The sequence below is a fragment of the Sardina pilchardus genome, chromosome 9 (assembly GCF_963854185.1).
Source record: "Sardina pilchardus chromosome 9, fSarPil1.1, whole genome shotgun sequence".
In the NCBI taxonomy this organism is placed as follows: domain Eukaryota; kingdom Metazoa; phylum Chordata; class Actinopteri; order Clupeiformes; family Clupeidae; genus Sardina; species Sardina pilchardus.
Window position 1 is genome coordinate 6,252,862 of NC_085002.1, and position 21,382 is coordinate 6,274,243.

Genomic DNA, 21,382 nt, shown 5'->3' on the forward strand with positions numbered 1-21,382 from the left:
GTGGGACCATTCTGACAGATCCCCATTCTAAGTGAATGGAAAGAAGACGTAGCAAGATTGCCCTCCGTTGAATGGCCAGATATTTATAATTACGTTATTGAAAAACCGAGCGTATACAGTAAGGAGAAGTGGCGGGTGTATAGATCATTGGATATATAACTATGTCCCAAATGGTCATGTCTAAGATTTACAATACAATGACATATCGGATGAGTTTAGTGTTGTCGCTGATGGCAGTTGATGGTTGTTTTGCCGCCAGCGAACGTAGTGACGTAGGCTCAGCAGGGGTCTATAGTACTAATACTGTAGCACCAGAGAGCTAGCTGCTAGTCTTGTCTTGGTAAAGATGGTTGTCCTGGAAACCTATGTAGCTTAGACCATTGATCATGAACCATTACTTGCATATTAAAGCACAACATTGTAGACAACTTTCTACCAAAATATTGTTTTTAGTAAAACATGTAACCTTCTTTCACTCTTCAACATAGCTATAAAGTCAATATTCAAACTATTTACATAGTGTCAATAGACAAGGTCTGGATGTTCAAAAGGTCATTGATTTGTGCTGATTTAGTGTGAGTAATACCTCCTAATAAAATGCTGTATTTTTTTTGTTTAAGCATTTTGAAAATGGAGGGCCCAGCACTGAGTTTCCCCATCCACACCAAGCTACAAGGACTGGATCTACTGTAGGACAGAGGTGTCGTCCATCTCCAAAAAAGAGGTGCACACATACTGTACATGATCACACACAGGTTCACGTCACACTCGATGATTGATGACATAATATCAAGCTGAAAAATCAGAAAAAGATCTGCACACATTATGAATCCGCTAAATATCGATTAATCCATAAAATAATCAGAACACATTGATAATGAAAATATTTTTTATTTTATGCAGTCCTAATGATGTTATTTTTCTTTCATTCACAGGTGTGAATCAAGGACCAAGAAGGACCGAAACATCAGGAGAGGAGGTGAAAAAAGCAGCTGCCCTTAGATTTGATAGTAACAGTTGTGGCTTTTTGATACTTTGATGTCTTGTCCATTATTGATGACATAGAAGTCTTTGATAGTTGAGGCAGCTTCTTCTATGGTCATGTCTCTTGATCCAAAGGGGCATTTAATTTCGAGCAGTCCAATTTCCCCACTATCACATATAATAGCATCCGGTGTTGCACCAAGAAACGGCAGCTCTGGCTGTAGCATTAGGCCAGCATCATGTACATGTCTAGATGGATATTTTTGTTGGTAGAGATCCTTTGCCTTTGGCTCACTGGCAGTGCCATAGCTCGTTGCCTTTGAGGTGAAGGATTTTGGGTAGTACATTGACTGGATGAATCCCTCAGTGACCTTTTTTCTTTTCAATATTTTTCCAAAGTTAGAGGCTGTCAGCCTTCCCTCATGATCTTTGTGCCATTTCTCACAGGCAGCCTGTGCCTTTGTTGCCACTTGAATTTTCCTTGCTTCTTCAAGTTTGAAACTCTGATTGAGTTGTTCAGTAGGTGTTGGTAGAGAGATTTCTGGGGAGAGGGGCCTGGGGATGTTGTCAGCACAGGAACAGGATACGGGCAGTGATGATGCCGGCTTGTTTAACACTGGAAGCTATAGGGGGGGGGGGGGATTAAGTTATGTACAAATACAGAAACAGCAGAAATTCCAATATAACTAATAATAACATACTGTATGAGATGGAGTGCTCTGTTGTAGCCTGGCACGCCCTCCCAGTGACGTAACTCCTTTGGCGTCGCTGTCGCTGGTCTGGTCAACTGCTAATCGGGAAGGATTTCTGAATTCCCCAAATCTGCGGAATTGCCCCCTTTGGTCGAGAACCAATCAACTTTGAGCAGCTCCAATGGCTCTGGGGCGTGTTCAAGGCAGAGGAAAGCGTGTTGTTATTGGTTGGAAGTCGGCAAACCGCTTTCTTTTTTTTCTTCCGAGGAGTTGCAAGAGTGGGCTTAATCAGGTGCATATCGCCAAAAGGATAGATCGCAGCGCTACCTCATTTTTGAAAATCGGGTACACGGATCAAAAGTTATCTGCATTAACACAAGATCCAATAGGCCAAAATGCATAAATACAGTGGTTACTATGCTGGTTGCTAGGTAATCATGTTAGTTGCTATGGTGGTTGCTAGATTGACATTGGCTAGGATCATTGGGTTGGTTGCCAGGGGGTCACTATAACTGGTAGAGATTTCACAGCGTGAAGCTCTATTTTACTTATATGCTTCCAAAGGCATTGAACTCATGATCTCGAGGGCTGAGAACCAAAGGGGCGTAAGTGACATTTCACCAACTTTACAGGAGAGCCAAAACAAATCTAACTGCTTCTATATGTTCACAGTTAAAGACCTTGGTTTTTGTTCAATAACTATATATTTATAAATATTTTACTTCTATAATTTTGGCAGAGGGCTCATCAAGAGCTTTCCTACTCAAGCGGGCAGCCGTGGTGTACTGGTTAGCGCATCGGGCTTGTAACCGGAGGGTTGCCGGTTCGATCCCCGACCAGTCCACCACGGCTGAAATGCCCTTGAGCAAGGCACCTAACCCCTCACTGCTCCCCGAGCGCCGCTGGTTGGGCAGGCAGCTCACTGCTCTGGGTTGTGTGATTCACCTCACTGTGTGTTAACTGTGTGCTGTGTGTTCACTAATTCGGTTAAATTGGGTTAAATGCAGAGAACTGAATTTCCCTCACGGGATCAAAAAAGTATATATTCTGATTCTTATTCTGAAGCGAGTAGGACGCATTTCTCGCTGCTCCTGCTTCACCTATCCCTTTAGCAATTTCTATTCTTTTTCTTTCTTTTATTTCATTTACAAACTAGGTTAGTAAAGACAGTGAAACTTTGGTAGTTAATTTTTACTTTAAACGGCAAGTCACCTTGAAGTTGGATTGAACAACATGCACTCCTCCGGCCCGAGACGCAGGAGATCATGTAGAAAATGTACTGAGCTAGAACAGAGGATTTCTGCTTTGGAATCAAAGATTGATGCCCTTTCATCAAAGACGGATGAACTACGAGAGACATCTCATGAAGTGAGTACAGCGACAACTGGAAATGCAGTGAATGTAACTCAACAGTCCAATAGCATTGAATGCATCGACCTCACAAAGGAAAATGAGAGTTCCGAGCCCTGGCACAGGCCAAAAAGCAAAAAACGTAATACAAGAACTGTACGTACCTCTACACCAGTAAACTCAGATGTTAACTCCAGGCCTCGTATCAGAAATACAGATAGATCAGCAAACTGCAATAGGGCCTGTGGCCCTAGGGGAGACCCAGAGCCCCTAAAACTATGGAACAGATTTGAATGCCTCCAGGAGAGAGGAGAGAGAGAGGAATTTCCCAGGGAAAAAACTCAAAGCAGGCAGCGATCAAACCACAACAATAGAAAGATGGGCACAGACAAGAAGCAACAATCGGCACCTGTTCATCCCACAACCCTCGTTCTAGGCGACTCAGCTGTGAGACTTTTAAATGGGGAAAGGATGGTTGTATGTTGTTTCCCAAATGTTTCAGTGTCTGACACAAAAAACAAACTGACAGAACTGGTGTCAAAATATGCAACTATCAAGCGCATTATTGTGCATGTTGGTGCAAATGACATTTACAAAGAACAACTGTATGTCCAAGAAGATTTCAGGGAACTTTTCACTGCCCTATTTGGGCTTGGATTACAAACTTTCATCAGTGGCCCACTCCCAGCACAGGGAAGCTTTGTTTTTACCAGACTATTCAGTTTGAACACCTGGCTCGCAAAGACATGCTTTTCAATTGGGATGAATTTTATTGACAATTTCAACCTTTTCTGGAATCACAGGGAATATTTCAGACCAAAGAGCACAGAGCTGAGTTGGACTGGGGCCAAGATCTTAACCCAAAACTATCACCTCTCTCTCTCGCACCCAACATTTTCTCTGCCAACCTTGAGCCAAGCCTCTGATAAGCGCTCAGTAGCCACACAGACGGAACACACTGAGGACATCAACATGCAGACCTTGGAGAAACATAAACAACCAGAACAACAATGCCCAGCCATGTCGACTCGACCTGATAAGGCGGGTACTGCTGAAATGATTCATAGTCAATCACTGGCGTCAAACTCTGCGCAATCTCAGCAAACAAATGGATGTAATGGGCAGGAGGAGATAGCACCTATCAAAGCTGCTGGGGGGCTATCAGAAAGGAAGGGTCATGTACCAGTGCCTCTCCCCACCTCTGACTCCTTGCCACCACAAAGCCACAACAACATGGAATACACTGGAACACTTGCTGAAAGCAAAGAAACAACCCCCTCAGGACCTCAGAAGGACAACAACATCCCAGGACCTCCGCAGGCAGATGGAGACTCTGGACCAGATTTCACATCACCACGCACACCCATTAACCACCCCACCACTAACTCCTCAGGATCCCCTTCATACCCATCACCATCCCCATCCAAGCACATGATGTTCCCGGCAAAAATGGAGAGACTCCTACCAATAGCCAGGCTGATTTTTAGCACCCCGAGATCTTTAGCACTGAAGCGCACTGCACCTCCACACCGTAGTTCATATTCTCAGCTGGTAAATACTGATGGCAGCTGCACTGGACAATTATATGATGAATATGAGAGTTTTGTGTGATGTTCTGAGGGTCCCTGCAATAGAGATGGTAGTGATAGTACTTTTGAGAACATGCCGGGACCCAGTAAGCCTATGTCATTCTCTATTCCTGTTTTGACAAGAAATAGAAGACAAGTACATCCAGACTACAGGGTAAACCAGTCAAATCTCCTATCCGTACCACTACAGCCTCAGATTTCCCCAGTGGATCATAGCTCCCCAATCCTTACAGCAAAACTAGCGCTCCTAAATATCAGATCTCTTTCAAACAAATCATTCTTAATTAATGATCTTATTTGCACACACAAACTTGATTTTTTACTTTTAACTGAGACATGGTTAGACCAAGCAAACAGTGCTGCTACCCTCATCGAATCAGCTCCCCCAAATTTCAGTTTTTTGAGTGCTACCAGAGCAAATAAAAGAGGAGGGGGGATAGCGACAATTTTCAAGGCATCCTTTCAGTGCAATCAGTCATCATTTGGTGAATTTACTTCATTTGAATATCTATGTGCAAGCATTAAGTCTTCTCCTCAGATTTTACTACTGACTATTTACAGGCCTCCAAGACATTCAGCTAAAGTCTTTCTTGAAGAGCTAGGTGAACTACTATCAGTCATTTGCATAGAGTTTGACTGTCTTATCATATCAGGGGATCTAAACCTGCATGTGGATAATCCTGAAAACAATTATGCCAAGGAATTCATTGCACTAATCTCCCTAACACAGCATATACAGGAGCCAACACACTCTCAAGGCCATACACTCGACCTCGTTATCACAAAGGGTCTCAATGTTTCTACAGCTGTTAAAGACCTGGCGTTATCCGATCATTTCTGCGTGTTTTTTGATGTGTCTATGTCTCCACACAGTCAGAACAGATCTATGTTGGTAAAAAGGAGAGTCATAAATGAACAGACAAGTGTTCTTTTTGAGCAAGCACTCTCACAGGCGTCAAGTAATCTGTCAGACTCTGTAGAAGACTTACTGGATCACTTTAATGCAAAAATGGCAAGTATTATGGATGACATTGCTCCATTAAAATTCAAGAAAGTTAAGGAGAAACAGAAAGCACCATGGAAGCAGATTCCTGCGGTTAAACTCCTAAAAAGAGAGTGTAGGAAGACTGAAAGAAAATGGCGTAAATGCAGACTTCAGATCCACTATGAAATCCATAAAGAGATGCTCCGCACATATAACTCCGAAATATGCAAAGCAAGACAATCATTCTTTTCTAACATCATCAGTAGAAGTTCAAATAACACTCGTGTTTTATTTTCCACTGTAGATAAGTTAACTAATCCTCCCTCACAATTAGCACCCGAACTTCTCTCAACTAATAAATGCAATGAGTTTTCATCTTTTTTTAAAGGTAAGATTGACAAAATCAGACTCAATATATCTGCTAAATTACTCATTCAACACCCGGAACTTCCAGCTACAAATAGAGGGAAACTTAACTTGATGTCAGAGTTCAATTTGATAGACTACGAAACACTTGAAAAAACAGTACAGATTCTCAGCTCCTCCACGTGTGTCTTAGACACCCTGCCTACAAATTTCTTCAAAACTGTTTTTCACCTTATAGCCGCAGATGTCCTTCACATTGTAAATGCATCACTGCTGTCTGGCACTTTTCCTAAGTCCCTAAAAACAGCTGTTGTAAAGCCACTGCTCAAGAAGAATAACCTAGATGCCTCCAAGCTAAACAATTACAGGCCCATATCAAATCTACCTTTTATTGGCAAAATTATTGAAAAAGTAGTCTTTAATCAACTAACAACCTTCTTAACGTCAAATGGGTATTTTGATTACTTTCAGTCTGGTTTTCGGGCAAATCACAGCACTGAAACAGCTCTCATTAAGGTTTTCAATGACATACGTCTCAACACAGATTCTGGTAAAACATCAGTCCTAGTGCTATTGGACCTTAGTGCAGCATTTGACACTGTCGACCACAATATTTTACTACACAGACTAGAACACTGGGTTGGATTTACAGGCATAGTTACCAACTGGCTCAAATCATATCTACAACAGAGGAGCTTCTTTGTTGCCATCGGCAACTGTACCTCAACACCAACGTCCTTGACCTGTGGTGTTCCCCAGGGGTCGATCTTGGGGCCACTATTATTCAACCTCTATATGCTCCCACTTGGACAAATCATCCAAAATAATTTGATTTCATATCATAGCTATGCAGATGACACACAAATCTACTTAGCTCTGTCTCCTAACGACTATGGTCCCCTTGATTCTCTGTGTCAGTGTATAGAACAAATCAACACTTGGATGTCTCAAAATTTTCTTCAACTGAACAAAGAAAAAACTGAAGTCATTGTATTTGGTAAAAAGGAGGAAAGACTTAAGGTTGCCACTCTCCTTGACACAAAAGGATTGAAAGCAAAGGATACTGTTAAAAATCTTGGTGTATTAATCGACAGTGATCTAAATTTCAACAGCCACATGAAAATGATAACTAAATCAGCTTTTTACCACCTCAAAAATATTGCCAAACTGAGAGGGCTAATGTCAAAACATGATTTAGAAAAACTCATTCATGCATTTATCTCTAGCAGGGTTGATTACTGCAATGGACTGTTCACAGGCCTTCCTAAAAAGACTATCAAACAGCTTCAGGTGATTCAAAATGCAGCAGCTAGGGTTCTCACAAAAACAAAAAGAACTGAGCACATTACTCCAATTCTTAAATCTCTGCACTGGCTTCCAGTAAGTCACAGAATTGACTTTAAAGCACTACTGCTTGTTTATAAATCAGTAAACGGAGCAGGACCTAAATACCTATCAGACATGTTTCAGCAGTACACACCTTCTCGTCCTCTCAGGTCTCAGGAGAAAAACCTGTTAGTAAAACCCGCTGTTAGAACTAAACATGGTGAAGCAGCTTTTAGCTGCTATGCAGCTCAGCTTTGGAACCAACTTCCAGATGACATTAAAAAGGCCCCAACTGCAGCCAGTTTTAAATCTAGACTTAAGACAAAATTGTTCTCAGATGCTTTCTGCTAAATGTCTTAATTATTTCACCTTGAGTCTTTTATGCTTTCTTTATAAATCTTTATTTTTAAATGATGTTATGCTTTCCTTATAAGTTTTTATTTTGTTTTGGAAATTGAAACCTGATGTGTGTGATCCCTCAACATGCCGGAGAATTGCACTCATGGTGAGTAGTACTGGTTTGTTCCTTTTAAGTACTACGTTCTGCCCCTGGTTGGGCAAAGGGAGATTCAGGTGAGTAGGGCCCCCGTTTGGGGATAGTTTTTGTTGGGTGGTAGTCAGCGTCAGGGACGGCTGAGCTATCGGCCCTGGACATTAAGGTCTCCCCAGTAAGAAAGGAAATATTGTGTGCGCACACAGATGGGCCTACGTCAACGAATCTCCAAAGAGTGGCAACAGCTCTGGGTGTTTGAGAAGGATCACTATCACTGGTTTGCTAAATTAGACTCTGGCAAAGTCTATCTGTTAAAAACAGACCTGTCTTCTTGTTATTCCACCTTATGTCTTTTATGTTAATTATTCTTTATTGCTTTCTTTTTATTTTTTTATTTTATCATTATTACTATTATTATTATTATTATTCCTCTTTGCTCATCTATGCTTTTATCTGCTATTACTGTTTGGTTTTTGTTTATGTAAAGCACATTGAATGACCTCTGTGTATGAAATGCGCTATATAAATAAACTTGACTTGACTTGACTTGACAGGTGATATATATAACTCAATTTTGACCAAAATTTCAATTTCAATTTTTCAATTTAATGTCGCTTATAGAGCGCCAATACATTACACATGTCTCAAGGCGCTTTACAGAGTGTTAGACATTCAAAGAGAGCCCATGAGTAACAGGGGCAAGGAAAAACTCCCTAGAATTGGAGATACATATAGGAAGAAACCTCAGACAGACCCACGACTCAAGGGCCCAACCCATCTGCCTTGGGTCAGTTACAGTACAGTCATTTGTAGTTTGAAAGTTACAATGACAATGAAAGTTCAAATAGTCCAGTGTAGGGAATAAATTGTCCATTAGTAATCCATTAGTTATTTCTGAAGGTGATGGGTCGCTGGGATCCGAGGGCCAAAGATTCGGGCAGGGAACCACAGCAGGCGATGTTAGGGCAGTCATAGGGATGGCGAAGGCAATGGCGATGGTAGGGCAGTCAGAGGGATGTGACTTCAGGTGTGATGAGGGACAGGCACAGAGATGGCTGGTGATGGTTTACCTCACAGGTGAGGTATAGGGGAAAGGGAAGAGAAATAGAGTGTGTTATTAATACTTAATATGACTTACAGTAATACTAAGTATATCAATGGTGATATAAATGGTTATACTATAGAGGGTTTACAAAACGCTTTTACACACCTCTTTTGTGGGGACAGGTGCGTAGGAATAGGTTACCCAGTTAAACCCGAAGAGGCATCCCGCACATCGTCCACCACGCATGCAAACATCCACCCACCCACCACGCACGCAACATCCACCCACCCACAATGCCCCCCCCAATGCCCCCCCCCCCCAGGCGAACCCACACACCACCTCTGAACCGCGCGTCGGAGCAGCATGGCTGAGCATGGCCAGCCAGAGTCCGCCCACAGGCGGCGCCACCCATCCGCAGACACCCCCCACCACCATCCGCGAGCAGAGAGAACGGGGCCCGCGCCAGCCCCACCCCAACCACAACACCACGCGAACACACACCACGGCCCGACCAGGACACACAGTCTGATCCGCCCCGCCGCCCAGGCCCCCCGGAAGCAGCGCCCCCAGAGCAAAATTCCAGAATGCTTCATGTCTTTGGACGTGTCATCCTGTCATCCTGTCATCCTGTTGACAGGGTCGGGAGGCGTAGGGAGGCGATGTAGTGTAATTAAAAACGTTAAAATCATTGGACATTGGTGTAATGTAATTAAAATCGTTAAAACCATTGGACTTCCACTCTAGAAACACCACCCCAAGAAGGCCCGGACCGCGAGCCCAATCCAAATACAATGCCGCAACAGCCCTCCCCTCCGCCATCCACTCCCAGCATTCCCACCTCCCCCGTCCCCCCCATCCCACTAAATGCACAGCCGTGCACATCTGATCAGACTGCATGCCCCAGCCAGACCGCCAATATATGCCCACGCAGAGCCACTGGCGAATGGAGCCGACACGAACCCCCCCCCCCCCCCCATCTACAGACGGCGACGGGAGGCCCCCCGCGGACGAGCAACGCCACCCGCGAACGGACCCCGACCGGCCCAGAGCACCCAGCCACACCACCCAGGCGCGCAGCCCAGACATGATGCGCAAGCCCACCCGGGGAAGGCCTAACCGAAACGGCGCAAATGGACAAAAGCCCGCATGCGCAGTGAATGAACAAATGCCCGCACGCGCAACAGACAGCACGCGGGACCCTCCCCCCCAAGCTACACTATAGAGGACAGGACAGGGAGAGAAGGAAAGAGGGAGAGTTGAGAGAGACAGAGGGAGAGGGGAGAAGAGGAGTTGTACGGCATGCCACATAAGAAGTCCATGACAGCGCAATGCTAAAGCAGCATAACTAAGGCATGGTGGAGGGTGGTCAGCACCAGATCAAAATGTCACTTACGCCCCTTTGGTTCTCAGCCCTCGATCTGTACACGGATTGGCTTGCACGCTGACAGCACGAAGCTGGCGAGACATCACCAAGGCCAATTAGTTAACTATACAGTAGGCTACATAAAAATCAAATTTGTATTAAGCCTATTCACAGCAGTAGACCTGCATCACTGTATGAAAGATGAAGAGCAAAAACATGAAACATGACACACAGCTGCAATGGCATAACGTTAGCCTGACCAGCCAGACCCACATCAAGATGTAGGGTCTGGGAACTCACCGTAGACAGGACCCAATTGGAGGGGTGAGATAAACAGTTGTTTATCTCAAACAGTTGCCTCTTCCCTCTCATCTTCTTATTTTCAAGTAGGAGGATGCTTAATGGTCGCAACTTCTGGTCGCATGTCAGTCATCATTATGTTAAACCCGCTCACCGACTCTATACACAATGTGATTGGTTCAGTGGTTTCTGCCTGAGCCCAGCTCCTAAGTCAAACGGAGAGTTGCTAGACTGCCCTGGGCTGTAAATTAGATTGCTGCCGCTAAGGAAGTCTAGATTTCAAGGCTAGCATAACGTGGCAATGAACAAAATAATGTCATTCACTGTAGCCTTCATTGCCTTTAGCCAGCCAAACATTTCACTTTTCATGTTGGTGAGTGATGGATTTACATTATACATCTAAAGTTAATGGATTATTTTGTAAAGAGGCACACAGCTGCATTGGCATAACATAGGCAATAGACAACATTGTAGCATTTTAAAAAGTGTTGTATTCCTTAATTTCTGTACATACAGTATCTCCAACAACAACCACCTACATAAAAACTGCACACATTTATCTAAGGCCAAAAAGTATCTTAGCCTTAGGGCTAACTTGCTATAAAAGATCGTTGAAGACCTGTTGCCTAACCACTCGGTGAGTTGGACATTTTTTAAAACAAACTTTTAGGGGTGTTTTAAGGACAGAATTAAGCTGCATTCACATACGTCGCTACTCGCCCATCTCTGAGCGAGAACTGTCAATGTAAAGTGAATGTGTTCTAGCTGAATGTGGCCAGGACAGGCGATGCGAGGACTAGCGATGCGATGTGGGCGGGTACAAAGTTAAAATAATTTTAACTTCCAGCGATGCGAGTGAAGCGAGTGAAGCGAGTACCAAATCAGAATGTAGAATAGAGATGATTGACAGTTAACTGAAGCGAGGAGCGATGTGCGAGTAGCGACGTATGTGAATGCCCCTTTAGCCCTTTTCACGTGATGTCAGACGAAGCGTTGCTGGGTATCCTCCGGCATGCCCAGCCGCCAAATACTACAGAAGAAGAAGAAGAAGTATTCATGGGTTTCATCAGGTCCCTTTCCACAGGTGTATACAATCAAGCACCTTGATTATCAATGCAGACTGCATGGTGCTTGATTGTATACACCTGTAGAAAGGGACCTGATGAAACCCATGAATACTTCTTCTTCTTCTTCTTCTGTAGTATTTGGCGGCTAGACATGCCGGAGGATACCCAGCAACGATTCGTCTGACATCACCGTGAAAAGGGCTAATTGTTCTGGCCCATAGTGAGCAATGCTGAAGCCATTCAGAGAACACCCTAAAGCAGGCAAATTGCAGCAACAGGACCAATCTTCAAGATTTCGGTGTCAACCACTCGTTTGCATTCTAGCAATACAGAAAATGGGCTTAAAGTGTAAAATACCAAACTATGTCTGAAAACAGGAGTGGTTAAGAATTGTATATTTCCAAAGGCATTGAACTTGGCTTTGACACATGGGTTGGCTTTAAAAAAAGATCTCACATCTTTGTTTACATGACCTGTGTAACTGGTCGGCTGAGAAGCAAAAGGGCGTAAGTGACATTTTGGTCAAAATTGAGTTGAAAGCTCTTGATGAGCTCTTTCTAACTGACAAAATTATAGAAGTAAAATATTTATAAAGTTATTGAACAAAAACCAAAGGTCAATCTCCACACATCATGCAAATCGTCAAGCAACACCCCCCCCTCCCCGAGTCAGGTGACGCCAACTAGTTTGTGCTGTCCAAATGTAAGGACACATACTGAAGAGCAAGCTAACTGAGACGCTACTGGAAAGAACGGTACTATCCAGCGTGCGCCCTTGACTTTTGGACACGGCCTAAAGCTCCATTTTTCTCAGTTTACATGCAAACATGTATCCAAGATTTTCCCAAAATCTCCACTCTGGCCAGAGTTTTTCACTGCGCCCATTACGTTTGCCCATTTCGTTTGCAACGTTCCTTGATTATTACACTGGAATGAGAGTGTAGTTCCATGTCAAATCAGCCTAGAAAATCGGCAAGTTTAATTTCCGGTTTGACTTATTCTAACTTGGGAAGAGACAAGTTTTAAATGGGAAAATGACCAGCAATCTTAGTCACTTTTAAGTGTGTAGCAGGCGAGATGCTAATGGTCTATCTAAACCGATTCAATGATCTATGCTAGGCTGGAGCTAAAAGTTTTATCACCAGACTCACAGAATGGCTGGATGAACAGGAAAAATGGCAAATCTGATAGGCAGGTTTATTCATGAATACTACAGTGATGTCTAAGTCCGATGTCAGTAAATTTCTTCTATTTTTTGTACTGGAATTGTAATTGTGGAGACTAATAATACATTGCTAAATGCACCAAATAAGGCCTTAATTTGCATGAAGATGGAACAAACATGTCAATCTGCAAGTCATCTGGAAAACAAGTCAATCTGTAAATCATTCTGCAAAATACTGCACTAGATTAGTCAATAACTCTTGATTTGCCATTTAGATCAGAAATGACTAGTTGTCCATTCCTGAACATCATGCAAGAAAGTTTTTTTATGGATGATATTTGTTGTGTTATCACTTTGGTGCTTTCAGAGTAGCAGCGAAAAAGAGAGAGAGTGCATAAGATGCCAACTGGGCAGCAATAGAAGGTGGCATGGTAGAGTGAGGAGAGGCGCAAACAGGAAATAAGGACTTATCCAGTAAGTGTCATAGCTTAGTCTGGGGTGCAGTTGTTTTTGGCTTTAATACTGTTTACACACTCACATTGAACTATGGTCATAATGGCCACACCCAAAAGGGGTTATGTTTCCACATAAATATACAACTTGTAAGACTTGTCCTTTTATTTCTATAGCAGCGCATAGCTTTTTGTTCGTAATCATTATAGTCATGGTTGTATAGTTATGTATTCCTCCCATAATCAATGTCATCAGATTGTAAAACACAAAGAGGGGAAGAGCAGGGCTTTGGAACAATATTACAACACCCACAGTTCTACAGTCTTGAGCTGATGTTAATGGCATGTGAAAGCAGCTTAAATGATCTGATGAACTGTGATGAAACTAACTCATTCACCAGTGCTGATGATAATGTTGTCAAAATTCCCATATTCATAAGAAGTTGAAATTGTTTGAGATGGCTCAACAGCCATATAGTGTTTTAAATCAGCATGGCTGGGGCTGATGCAGAGCCCATTTGCCATCTTTAAAGGAATTAGTCGGTATTTTACACTTTAAGCCCGTTTTCTGCCTATAGCATGAAAACGAGTGTTAGACAACTACATTTCGACGATTGAGCCTGTTTGTGGAATTTGGCAGCTTTAGAATGGAGCTCTTTAACATTGCTCGCTTTGTGCATGGTCTATTCTGTCCTTAAAACACCCCTAAACATTCGTTTTTAAAAATGTGCAGCTCACCGAGTGGTTACTGGTCTTCAACAATCACCTATAGCAAGTTTCGCAGTGAAATTCAAATGAATTATTAATTCATTATGCAGGCAATGTTTGGGAACTCAAGATGAAGTGTAAGTGCAAAAATGTATAACTGCATTCCAGCCCACTTCAAGTACTGGTTATTTACATCCATTTTATGCAAACAAATTTAACTCCTTTAAGTTGTTTAGGCTAGTCTATATTTTGAATGAGTCTATATACATTGTTCCAAAAAAACTGGTATTACTTTGTAATTTCGTGGATGACAAGTTGACAAACAATTTAATGTTCCAAGTTCATCAGTTGCCATCCTTTTTGTTGCCACTGCCTGTATCTTCACCTGCCCATCATGGGTCTGACTCATTTGAAGGTTGTGCAAATGGATGATTTTCAACATAGCTTTCAACATGTCAGTACCTGACAAGTAATCCTTTGAGACACAGGTGGCCTAAATTGTCATTGTAAGGTATCTACATGCTATATCTTGTTTTTGTTGTATTTTTCAGTAATCAAGGATCAATAGAGTGCATTGGATAAAACACTGTTCACAATGTCATGACGAAAAGCGCAGCGCAGCAGTAGGCTAGTTTGTGATTAGTCTATGGGCCAGGAGGGGTCCACATGCACCCCTGATCAATACAGGCAATATTACAATGAAATGTAGTGTTCCCATGGCAATGCTGATGATCAGGCAAGTAATTTAGTTAAGTAAGTTAGATAAAAACCTAAATGAACAAACTGAGGTTTCCTCCGATCTGGCTCTTTCACTTTCAACTTTGTGTTTGTGCATTAATAACAGGGATAATCTATTTTAGGAATTTTACCTGGATAACATGAATGCTATTTTTTTGATTGGATGTCAGGTGGCTATTTATTTTTTGTCTGGTGGGTGGTGAACTACTTCTGATCCCTGCCTTTTTGTTGGTACTGTCTGTATCTTCTCCTGCCCATGATGGGTCTGACTCATTTGAGGGGTGTGTTCAGTTGTTGTGCAAATGGATGATTTTCAACAAAGCGTTCAACATAGCTTTCAACATGTCAGTACCTATTGTGCTATAAATTGCTACAGGAATAGTCATATCAATACAAAAAGTTCTTGCCTTGTTTATGGTCTCCGTCGTTATGGGTTGTGGACTTGTTTTAGTATTTCCATAATTGATTGGACAATTAGAACACTGCCTGCAGTATCATGGTATCACTTGGATGCTTTATTTGTAAAATAACATAGGTTACATTTGAACCGACTTTAATGATCACATCTCATGCCCCACTAGTATACGTACAGTAAACTACACTAGCAATATCCAACATGCTGAAGAGTACCCTTGAGGTATTTAGAAGGTGGTGTTTTAATCCGCAGGTGATATTGGCTCTGATCGACAGTGAAGAACAGCTAAAGGTTCAGTTGATGGGGGTGGACCTAGTATTTTAGGTTGCCGAAAGCCAAGGACCTGAGAAAGACAAGAGATTGACCCTTGACCTTGTCTTGGTCATTTCTTTGTGGCATTCTATCATTGTTTTTGTAAACCCTTTCATTGATAAGAAAATATGTACTGCAAATATCAAGACATTTATTAGAAGATACATTTTACCCTCATGTTTACAATACAAAATATAAAAATGTTTGAAAATGTAAACTATGAAAAAAAGACCCAAACCACCCCAAGTTGCAAGAAGTAAAAAAAAAAAAAAAAAAAAAAAAAAACGGAGCTTATATATTATGGAGCTTTAAAATAAGGAGTGAAGCAGGCCTACAGTCATTCCCTGTGTATTAACCGCATTGTGTGTCAACCGCAAAAAAAGCATGTATGTACCGCAATGCCCTATATATCCCAATGAATCAGAATCATATCATGCTCTAACTGGAAAGAAGAATGAAGAAAATAAATGCATTCCTATGTATAGGCCACATCTACAAGTAGCCGGGTATTTTTAAAATTCAATTTACACGGATACGCAAAACCAGTCGTCGTCACAATCCAAAAACTCCCACGTTTTCCACTATCCACACGAAAATATCTAAACTGAGTTTTCAAATATCTCCACTGGTTGTTTCAGAGGCCGAAAACAGTTTTAATGTGGATGACAGGCCAAAATACAGTACAAACTTCTATAATAAAATCATCTTTCATCTATATTATAAAACCTGGCAACAAGTGGACATGGCCTTATCTAAATCAATCAATCCAAAACAAAGCTTCATCACTGTATCTGCATATGGAGAGAGTATGGCTTCACAAAATGATTTGCCAGTGTCTCTTATCTATCAGAAGAGTCTGTGTTTAAGTATCCCAACATTGACAAGGAGACTGTTAATCAGTACACCCAGCTGACATTAGATGATTTCGACAAAGAATGCAAAAGAGTCCTTCCTTGCACACCATGGGAGGCACATTTAAATCACTGGCAAAGTGTAAAGTCTAGCTAAAACGTAATTAATAATGAAGCAAAATCTAATTTTCAAGATTCTATAAGCACAATCATTTGCGCACAATCATTTGACCTGCTCAATGCTCCCACTCGCCACAAATTAGCTTTAGTTCATGACACTTTATTTATGGAATGATTTAATTCATTTAAATTAGAGCCCCGTGTCTTTGGCAACATTCAATATTCCTTTAACACAAGGAAAAAAACAAAGATATGCGGGTTCACTCTTATTCTGATGAAATGCACTTGATATGATGAGTGATCTTTTTTCACAACGTAGAGAGATGCAGTCTTTCTGTCTCTCTCTTGGCCATGGGCAGATCATCTGCTGGGCTGGAGAGAAACTGAAGGCGCTGTTTTGGAGACAAAAAGTGTATGATTCACATTCACAAGTTTATGCAAGTTGAAGAATGTAGCTGCACAATTCTCTGGATGCCAATTCGATCATGTCAGGCCCATCTCCATTGTGGCAGACACAGTAAGGACCTGTTAATCTTATTATGTTAAGATAATTAACAATTCCCTGTATATCAACCAATTGGAGTTTGAAATTGTCTTTGAAAGGAAACTTATGGTTCTGTAGGTACAACACCATGAAACAGTTGGGGCGTTGTGTAAAATGTAAATTAAAATAGAATGTGATCTCGTAAACCCATATTTAGCAGGAAAAATGACATAGACAACATATCAAACGTTGAAATGTAATTAAAAATCTGTTCATTTTGAATTTGGTGCAAGCAACGTATCAAAAAAGATTGGGAATGTTAAGCACTGTGCTGCTCCACCTCTTCATTTACCACAATTCTGTAAATGTTTAGAAACTGTGGAGGCCAGTTGCTAGAGTTTTGAAAATAAAATGTTGTTCCATTCATGTCCGATATACAGTAGGATTTCAGTTGGTCAACAATATGGGTATTCTTAATCATGTTTTCATTCCACGACTGCAAACAGACCATTTTAGCACCTGAACTCTTCCTCTGTGGAAAAATACTGTTTAAATATGTGCAGAATTCATTTTGGCATTGTTCTCCTGAAATGTTCAAAGTCTTCCCTGGAAAAGACATTGCCTGGATGGCAGTATATGTTGCGCAAAACCTGTATACATCATTGACAATTGATTTGCCAGATGCCCATGCTGTAGGCACTAATGCACCTCTACACATCATAGGTGTTGGGTTTTGAACTGGGCACTAAAACAAGTTGGATAGGTTGGATACTTGGGTAGTCCCTCTCCTCTTTAGCCCAGATGAGTTACAGTTTTTTTCAATCGCTAACAAGCGTTTGTCCATTCATTTGACACATGTTCAAAACTCTAAACACAGACTCTCACTTACAAAACACATTTGTCCAAATGGATAATTTTCCTCTCAAAAGCACATTCCATGTTGTTACACCACATTTTGTTACATATACACTAACTCGTCATTTCTCTGCACACACTAACTTTACCAAAACACTGGAAACCTGATTGTCAAAGAATGAAGCTTGTTTTCACTTCACAAGATACATGCAGTCAATCAGAGTATCCTACACTAGGTTTCAAAATACTGGCTACTGTTGACGTTACAAAAACTGCATAGACTTTTATGTTTCAGTTTTACAGGTATTTGCATGCAAAACATGCAATCCAGCATTTTTACACTAAATTTCTTGGGAACTGTATGTCCAGATGTAATGTTCACATTCAAATGCATTCCAGTAAAAAGCAAAGCTTTTTTTTTTTTTTTTACTGTTCACTAGGCCTACAGGAAGTGCAGTGTAAATATTGTCACAGTACACTGTGAGAAATAAAGGTACACGTGGGGTACAATATTATACTCTCAGGTACAGATCTGTTCCTTTAAGTTACAGTTTTTTTCAATCGCTAGCAAGCGTTTGTCCATTCAGTTGACACATTTTCAAAACTCTAAACACAGTTAGCACAGCATCGGTCTTTTGTGGCCATACCATTCACACATTTCATGTTGTTCTCACACAGTATGCAGTCAGTGAATACATTTTCACAATGCTTACATTTTCTTAACAGACAAACTATACCTCCCAACAAAATAATGGATTGTTTTTGTATTATTTTCGAATGTTAACACACAACATCCCACAATAGTTAAAACAATATTCCAAACCTTAGATATAGTATAAAAACCTCTGCTTCTGCAATGTTATCAATTCAAAAGCAATATATCTCAGCTGATAATAAACAAACAATCGAATAATCGACACACAGACGATTTATGTTGGGTAAATTGGGCCAACCACAGCTGATTCCAGTCTATCTTAGACTCAGTGGCAGGGGTTATTTCTCTCTATTACATTGACACTTACACAGTAAAAAGAGGAGGTGATGTTTTTGGAAGCAGAAACAGAAAAAAGACAAATACTGTAATGTCTGGAGGAGGAAGAGTAAGAGTAAGGGGCCCAGGGAGAACAGCAGGCCCAGTGAGAGATGCAGTGAGAGGTGCAGGAGCACTGAGAGGAGCTAGAGATTAGACACAGTAATATTGTGCTTTTTTTTGTTCACCCCCTTTTTATCTGGGCTTTTTGCTGTTGTCTTTTGTTCAGAATGCTCTTGTGTTTCATGGATATTTTGTTCACTGCAATGCTGTAAAACGTTTTCTGTTCTATCATAGTGAACAGTAAAAAAAAAAAAAAGAAGAAGAAGATTTGCTTTTTACTGAAATGCATTTGACATCTGGACATGCAGGTCCCAAGAAATGTAGTGTAAAAATGCTGGATTGCATGTTTTGCATGCAAAAACCTGTAAAACTGAAACATAAAAGTCTATGCCGTTTTTGTAATGTCAACAGTAGCCAGTATTTTGAAACCTAGTGTACTCTGATTGACTGCATGTATCAAGCTTCATTCTTTGACAAAATAACGTAATTTTAAGTCAGGTTTCCAGTGTTTTGGTAAAGTTAGTGTGTGCAGAGAAATGACGAGTTAGTGTATATGTAACAAAATGTGGTGTAACAACACGGAATGTGCTTTTGAGAGGAAAATGATCCATTTGGCCAATTGTGTTTTGTAGGTGAGAGTCTGTGTTTAGAGTTTTGAAAGTGTGTCAAATGAATGGACAAATGCTTGTTAGCGATTGAAAAAAACTATAACAAGATAGACACTGTTGCAGTGAGGTCATGTAAATGCAGAAATGTACTACGTAGTTTAACCTTAAAATGAAACCAAAACAGGTTGCTTAAAAAGTCTTACTGGCTCCACCTCACCAAATGGTAGACATCTCTCCTCATAATGACAAGACACTGCAGAAAGACAACTTTTTGATAGATCTAGGAAATTACATGTCACAGTACAACACTAAAACACTGCCATCCAACACCACTAAAAAGCAATCCTCACAAATGCTTCAGTAGTTTTGTTTTTCTGGATTGATTTACCTGCAGAAATGTTCCTTTCGCATAGTAGAGTCTGTAGACCATTGTCAGGGGGATCCAACAGAGCGATGAAGCAGTCAGAAACCAACCGAAACCATATGCCCACCATGGATAGATGTAGGTGTTGTTGAACTTCAGGGGGCTATACTTTAATAATGAGAAAACAAACGTTCCCTTCGAAAAGGAAACAGCAGTTCATAGTTTCCCGTGATTCTTTATTAGTTTAAAAAGAAGTATATGTTACAACATGTATGTAATCTATACTACATGAGACTGCAGGAGGGCAACATAAGCATTATCTATTATCTGTCTTTATGGTGTGAACTCCCCCATAAACCACATTTCCAGTAAAGAGGACATGCTTTGTCCAAAGTACAACAAACTGTGATGAATATGAAGTCTGAAAATGATCAAAATACATTTTAGTAAAATATTCCATTCCATCATGCAGTGAATGAAAGGAGAATTTACTGGTGGGTGAAGGTGGCGGGGAGCAAACTCACTGTGCAAATAGTTGGGGTGACATAGCGCCAACAGTACTTAATAAGGACCGATGGCCTGTAGCCAATCATATCCTCAATGTTCTCATAGAAGCGCTCGGCACCTTAGGCAGAAGATAGATTGAACTGCAAGGTGAGGATCAATAACAGTGACAGTGGCTCACCAGGTAGATTCTTAAAGCAACACTAAAGCACTTTTCCTCTGTCGCACGCACGCACTCTACACGCAAAATAACGATGTCCACAGACAAGGTAGAGTATGTTACATGAGATTATGAAAGTGTGATGTAGGCTATTGCGACATCGAAGCAGGTCAAATTAGTAGTTTCTAATGTCTCATTCCATTCAACTACAGATCTGCTACCCAAACTTACATAGTGCGGTTATAGCCAATAGAGGGCCGTGAAGCGAATGCAGAAGTGCCATTTACCCTGTTACCAGTCGATGAACCACTGAAATGATTTTGAAAACAATATTTTTAGGTACAAAAAACTCTTTAGTGTTGCTTTAAAAATGATTTTTTTGTTACAACAAAGTTCTAATATAGTTAAAGGACGTATTTTGTGAATACAATTTATGAAGAGAAATCTTGACATGATCAGTGAATGTAATTTTGACAATTTGAAGGTGGACTGAGATGAGTTGGCATTTCTACTTCCAGTAAAACTGGATATAATCTTGGCAAAGCTCTGTAAAAAAAAAAAAATCTGGATGGTAAAAACCAAACCATGCTTACCATAAATCCAGCCTACAGTAACAGACTGGCAAATGGCCAGAAAGAGCAGCGTGGCTCCACTACAGACATAGTGGTCAAACAGCAGCAGAATATAAAGCCCACTCTGTAGGAAAAAGGGGAAAAAGGTCAATGTCTCTCGCAACAAAGTGACCACATCAGCACACGTGCATTCGTCTTAGAACCTTCGATAAAGACAAAGAATGTCACCTCAGTGACCATAAATAGGCCAATCAGGAAGCAGAAAGAGCACAGTCCCAATAGGAAGAGCTGCCTGTGCCAGCCATGCCTGAGTACGGTAGGAAACCTGTCTGTCACCGATGTCATGAAGCTCTCTAATCCGGCAAACTACAAATCACAAGACAGACAAAGAACAGGGACGGTGTACATTGATATTGGGGAAG

General features: G+C 41.2%; 1 protein-coding gene across 1 annotated transcript in view; it reads right to left on the minus strand.

Moving 5' to 3' along the window:
• Positions 1 to 15,109: 15,109 nt before the first annotated feature.
• The window catches only part of slc6a11a (solute carrier family 6 member 11a), a 29,503-nt gene continuing 23,230 nt past the window's right edge, over positions 15,110 to 21,382 (minus strand). Inside the window, exons 10-14 of the mRNA XM_062545431.1 lie at positions 21,189 to 21,326; positions 20,982 to 21,084; positions 20,249 to 20,349; positions 19,749 to 19,919; positions 15,110 to 16,712 (exon numbers count right to left, since the gene is read on the minus strand). Coding sequence (XP_062401415.1) covers positions 16,629 to 16,712; positions 19,749 to 19,919; positions 20,249 to 20,349; positions 20,982 to 21,084; positions 21,189 to 21,326 — 597 coding nt within the window. The 3' untranslated portion in view covers positions 15,110 to 16,628. The remainder of the gene's footprint in view (positions 16,713 to 19,748; positions 19,920 to 20,248; positions 20,350 to 20,981; positions 21,085 to 21,188; positions 21,327 to 21,382) is intronic.